This window comes from Salmo salar, unplaced genomic scaffold (assembly GCF_905237065.1).
Source record: "Salmo salar unplaced genomic scaffold, Ssal_v3.1, whole genome shotgun sequence".
In the NCBI taxonomy this organism is placed as follows: domain Eukaryota; kingdom Metazoa; phylum Chordata; class Actinopteri; order Salmoniformes; family Salmonidae; genus Salmo; species Salmo salar.
Genome location: NW_025550873.1, coordinates 12,777 through 19,452, shown reverse-complemented (window position 1 = coordinate 19,452; position 6,676 = coordinate 12,777). Strand labels below are relative to the sequence as shown.

At 48.5% G+C, this 6,676-nt stretch overlaps 1 protein-coding gene across 1 annotated transcript; it reads right to left on the bottom strand.

Annotated features, from left to right (window-relative positions):
• Window positions 1-2,378: 2,378 nt before the first annotated feature.
• On the bottom strand, window positions 2,379-2,998 carry LOC123740076 (extensin-like; the record flags this gene model as incomplete). Its single annotated transcript, XM_045713985.1, has 1 exon — window positions 2,379-2,998. A coding segment is annotated over one exon (620 nt), but the record flags the coding sequence as incomplete, so codon positions are not given.
• Window positions 2,999-6,676: the final 3,678 nt, after the last annotated feature.

The following is a 6,676-nucleotide window of genomic DNA, read 5'->3' as shown; positions in this document are numbered from 1 at the left end:
TACACAGGGAGTACTAGGTAATAACATGGCTATATACAGGGAGTACCAGGTAATAACATGGTTATATACAGGGAGTACCAGGTAATAACATGGTTATATACAGGAAGTACCAGGTAATAACATGGTTATATACAGGGAGTACCAGGTAATAACATGGCTATATACAGGGAGTACCAGGTAATAACATGGCTATATACAGGGAGTACCAGGTAATAACATGGCTATATACAGGGAGTACCAGGTAATAACATGGTTATATACAGGGAGTACCAGGTAATAACATGGCTATATACAGGGAGTACCAGGTAATAACATGGTTATATACAGGGGAGTACCAGGTAATAACATGGTTATATACAGGGAGTACCAGGTAATAACATGGTTATATACAGGGAGTACCAGGTAATAACATGGTTATATACAGGGAGTACCAGGTAATAACATGGCTATATACAGGGAGTACCAGGTAATAACATGGTTATATACAGGGAGTACCAGGTAATAACATGGCTATATACAGGGAGTACCAGGTAATAACATGGTTATATACAGGGAGTACCAGGTAATAACATGGCTATATACAGGGAGTACCAGGTAATAACATGGTTATATACAGGGAGTACCAGGTAATAACATGGCTATACACAGGGAGTACTAGGTAATAACATGGCTATATACAGGGAGTACCAGGTAATAACATGGCTATATACAGGGAGTACCAGGTAATAACATGGTTATATACAGGGAGTACCAGGTAATAACATGGCTATATACAGGGAGTACCAGGTAATACCATGGCTATATACAGGGAGTACCAGGTAATACCATGGCTATATACAGGGAGTACCAGGTAATAACATGGCTATATACAGGGAGTACCAGGTAATAACATGGCTATATACAGGGACTACCAGGTAATAACATGGTTATATACAGGGAGTACCAGGTAATAACATGGTTATATACAGGGAGTACCAGGTAATACCATGGCTATATACAGGGAGTACCAGGTAATAACATGGCTATATACAGGGAGTACCAGGTAATAACATGGCTATATACAGGGAGTACCAGGTAATACCATGGCTATATACAGGGAGTACCAGGTAATACCATGGCTATATACAGGGAGTACCAGGTAATACCATGGCTATATACAGGGAGTACCAGGTAATAACATGGTTATATACAGGGAGTACCAGTAACGAGTCGATGTGCAGGGGTACCAGGTAATTGAGGTAGCTATGTACATGTAGGTAGGGATGAAGTGACTAGGCAACAGGATAGGGTAGCCATTTGATTAGCTATCTATAGCTATAGACATTTAGGCAGGTTATCTTGGTGTTCTTGGACGTGGGGGCGGCAGGGTAGCCTAGTGGTTAGAGCTTTGGACTTGTAACCGAAAGGTTGCAAGATCGAATCCCTGAGCTGACAAGGTAAAAATCTGTCGTTCTGCCCCTGAACAAGGCAGTTAAACCCACTGTTCCTAGCCCGTCATTGTAAATTAGAACTTGTTCTAATTGACCTTAACTGACCTGCCTAGTTAAATAAATAAATGGGAGTATGGTGGTCTGCTTAAAACAAGGGATAGTTTTACGTTTTATTAGGATAGGTTGAAAATGTAATTGAAGACACTTGCCAGCTGGTCAGTATGCGTCCTGGTATTCCTGATCTGGCCCCACGGTCTTGCGAATGTTAACCTGTTTAAAGGTCTTATTCACATTGGCTACAGTGAGTGAGATCACACAGTCGTCCGGAACAGCTGGTGCTCTCATGCATGGCTCACTGTTGCTTGCCCCGAAGTGAGCATAGAAGACATTTAGCTTGTCTGGTAGGCTCCTCAATATTATCGGATGAATCCCGGAAAATATAAAAAATCTGTGCTAGAGAAACAGTCCTGTAGCTTAGCATCCGCTTCATAGGACCACTTCTGTATTGAGCGTGTCACTGGTACTTCCTGTTTGAGTTTTTGCTTGTAAGTAGGAATCAGGAAGATAGAGTTATGATCTGATATGTCAAAGGGAGGAAGGAGTACAGGTGATCTAGAGTTTTGTTACCTCTAGTGGCACAGGTGACATGCTGGTAAAAATGAGATACAACGGATTTCAGTTTCCCAGCATTAAAACCACCCGCCACGAGGAAATGCCGCCTCTGAATGTGCATTTTCTTGTTTGCTTATGTCCCTATACGCATCATTGAGTGCGGTCTTAGTGCCAGCATCGGGGTACAGGAAGGGGAGGTAGGGGTGAGGAGGGGTAAGGAGGGGGAGGTGGGGGTAAGGAGGGGGAGGTAGGGGTGAGGAGGGGGAGGACAGAGTTAGAGGAAGGGGAGGTAGGGGTGAGGAGGGAGTAGAGGAGGGTGTGTAGTAGGGGGAGGACCGGTGAGGTGTTGGAGGTAGGGGTGAGGCGTTGGGGGTAGGGGTGAGGCGTTGGAGGTAGGGGTGAGGCGTTGGGGGTAGGGGTGAGGCGTTGGAGGTAGGGGTGAGGCGTTGGAGGTAGGGGTGAGGCGTTGGAGGTAGGGGTGAGGCGTTGGGGGTAGGGGTGAGGCGTTGGAGGTAGGGGTGAGGCGTTGGGGGTAGGAGTGAGGTGTTGGAGGTAGGGGTGAGGCGTTGGGGGTAGGGGTGAGGCGTTGGAGGTAGGGGTGAGGCGTTGGAGGTAGGGGTGAGGCGTTGGAGGTAGGGGTGAGGCGTTGGGGGTAGGGGTGAGGCGTTGGAGGTAGGGGTGAGGCGTTGGGGGTAGGGGTGAGGCGTTGGAGGTAGGGGTGAGGCGTTGGAGGTAGGGGTGAGGCGTTGGGGGTAGGGGTGAGGCGTTGGAGGTAGGGGTGAGGCGTTGGAGGTAGGGGTGAGGCGTTGGAGGTAGGGGTGAGGCGTTGGAGGTAGGGGTGAGGCGTTGGAGGTAGGGGTGAGGCGTTGGAGGTAGGGGTGAGGCGTTGGGGGTAGGGGTGAGGCGTTGGGGGTAGGGGTGAGGCGTTGGAGGTGGTTAACGAGCACTAGAGGGTTCTGAAGCACAGCCGGTCCAGGGAAAGCCGGTGTTCTTTACGGAACCTAAAGGATCAATGCTGCTTCCTTCTGATTCTCTGCCTCGTGGTGGCTTGGCAGGTAGGAGAGCAGGGAAGAGAGAGCAGCGACCCTGTTCAAAAGTAGTGCTCTATACAAAGGAGAGGGTGTCATTTGGGATGTATTTTGGGGGTTGAGGATATCAGAGCCAGGGAACAAGTGAAGAAGAAGTGAAGAACCCCCATCCCAAACACACAGCATTGTTACCCTATTAAAGCTTAGGCTCACTGACGGGGGACGGGGATGCCAGAATACAGAATTTAGGATTGATCTCATCACAATCAAGAGACACCCACCACCCCCAACAACCCAAATAAATATAAAACACCACCTGATGACGACTCAAAAAAAAAGGGACAGTTCTTTTACGTCAGGAATCAGGATTAAACTAGCTTGAACAAAAAACGGTGTCCTGGAGTGTCCTGGTGTGTTACTGTGTAATGACATCGTCTCACCGAGTTCTCTTTGGCCGCGTACCAAATGGCACCCTATTCCCTATATAGTGCACTACTTTTGAACAGGGCCCATGGTCAAAAGTAGTGCACTATAAAGGGGATAGAGTTGTCATTTGGGAGATAGCCTTTCACAGCCAGATTGCCTAGAGGATTACAAACTGAGCCATTCCACAGAGGTCTGGATAAGGAACATATTCTTGTTAAAACTATTGTTGGGTTCTGTATGTGATTCCAGTACAGTTCTAGGCTGCTAATACTCCACCACTACTACACCACTACTCCACCACTACTACACCACTACTCCACCACTACTCCATCACTACTCCATCACTACTCCACCACTACTCCACCACTACTCCACCACTACTCCATCACTACTCCACCACTACTCCACCACTACTCCATCACTACTCCACCACTACTACATCACTCCTCCACCACTACTTCATCACTACTCCACCACTACTACATCACTACTCCACCACTACTCCACCACTACTACACCACTACTACATCACTACTCCACCACTACTACACCACTACTCCACCACTACTACATCACTACTACACCACTACTCCACCACTAATCCACCACTACTCCACCACTACTACATCACTACTCCACCACTACTACATCATTACTACATCACTACTCCACCACTACTCCACCACTACTACATCACTACTCCATCACTACTCCACCACTACTCCACCACTACTCCATCACTACTCCACCACTAATCCACCACTACTACATCACTACTCCACCACTACTACATCACTACTCCACCACTACTACATCATTACTACATCACTACTCCACCACTACTACACCACTACTCCACCACTACTACATCACTACTCCACCAGTACTACATCACTACTCCAGCACTACTACATCAATACTACATCACTACTCCACCACTACTCCACCACTACTACATCACTACTCCACCACTACTCCACCACTACTCCACCACTACTACACCACTACTCCATCACTACTCCACCACTACTACATCACTACTCCACCACTACTACATCACTACTACAGCACTACTACATCACTACTCCACCACTACTACATCACTACTCCATCACTACTCCACCACTACCACACCTCTACTACACCACTACTCCACCACTACTACATCACTACTCCACCACTACCACACCTCTACTACACCACTACCACACCTCTACTACAACACTACTCCACCACTACTACACAACTACTACATCACTACTCCACCACTACTACATCACTACTATACCACTACTCTACCACTACTACACCACTACTCCACCACTACTCCACCACTACTGCATCACTACTCCACCACTACTACATCCCTACTCCACCACTACTATACCACTACTACACCACTACTGCATCACTACTCCACCACTACTACATCACTACTCCATAACTACTCAACCACTACTCCACCACTACTACATCACTACTACACACCTACTACATCACTACTACATCACTACTCCACCACTACTACATCACTACTACACACCTACTACATCACTACCACATCACTACTACAACACTACTACATCACTACTACACACCTACTACATCACTACTACACCACTACTCCACCACTACTACACCACTACTACATCACTACTACACCACTACTCCACCACTACTACATCACTACTACACCACTACTACATGACTACATCTAAGGCACTGCATCGCAGTGGTCTAAAGCACTGCATCACAGCGGTCTAAGGTACTGCATCGCAGGGGTCTAAGGCACTGAATCGTAGCGGTCTAAGGCACTGCATCACAGCGGTCTAAGGCACTGCATCGCAGTGGTCTAAGGCACTGCATCGTAGCGGTCTAAGGCACTGCATCGCAGCGGTCTAAGGCACTGCATCGTAGCGGTCTAAGGCACTGCATCACAGTGGTCTAAGGCACTGCATCACAGCGGTCTAAGGCACTGCATCGCAGTGGTCTAAGGCACTGCATCGCAGCGGTCTAAGGCACTGCATCGCAGGGGTCTAAGGCACTGAATCGTAGCGGTCTAAGGCACTGCATCACAGCGGTCTAAGGCACTGCATCGCAGCGGTCTAAGGCACTGCGTCGCAGCGGTCTAAGGCACTGCATCGCAGCGGTCTAAGGCACTGCATCGCAGGGGTCTAAGGCACTGAATCGTAGCGGTCTAAGGCACTGCATCACAGGGGACTAAGGCACTGCATCGCAGTGGTCTAAAGCACTGCATCACAGCGGTCTAAGGCTGCATCGCAGCGGACTAAGGCACTGCATCGCAGCGGTCTAAGGCACTGAATCGCAATGCTAGAAGAGTCACTACAGACCCGGGTTCGATCCCAGGCTGTATCACAACCGGCCGTGATCGGGAGTCCCATAGTGCAGTGCACAATTGGCCCATCGTCGTCCGGGTTAGGGGAGGGTTTGGCCAGGGGGGACTTTACTTGTCCCATCGCGCTCTAGCGACTCCTTGTGGCGTCCTGGGCGCCTGCAAGCTGACCTCGGTTGTCATTTGAATAGTGTTTCCTCCAACACATTGGTGCAGCTGGCTTCTGGGTTAAGCAAGCGGGTGTTAAGAAGCACAGTTTGGCGGGTCATGTTTCGAAGGACGCATGACTCAACCTTCGCCTCCCGAGACCGTTGGGGAGTTGCAACGATGAGACAAGATCGAAATTGTGGAGAAAACATTTAAAAGAGAAGCAGCGCTAGCCTTGCCTTCCTAAGACCAAATATAATGGTCCTCCAACCAGACAGGGCAAACAGGAAATGGCTTTGGGGACGGACCTGTGTCCGTTATAAGATCCTCTCTATCTGTCACAGGAAAAACGGCCATCAGAAAGTCTCATTGCTTTTCAAATTAAAAGACGCTCAATAACCACACAGACCTTACAGTCACACAGACAGACCTTACAGTCAGACAGACAGACCTTACAGTCACACAGACAGACCTTACAGTCACACAGACCTTACAGTCACACAGACAGACCTTACAGTCAGACAGACAGACCTTACAGTCACACAGACAGACCTTACAGTCACACAGACCTTACAGTCACACAGACAGACCTTACAGTCACACAGACCTTACAGTCACACAGACAGACCTTACAGTCACACAGACAGACCTTACAGTCACACAGACAGACCTTACAGTCA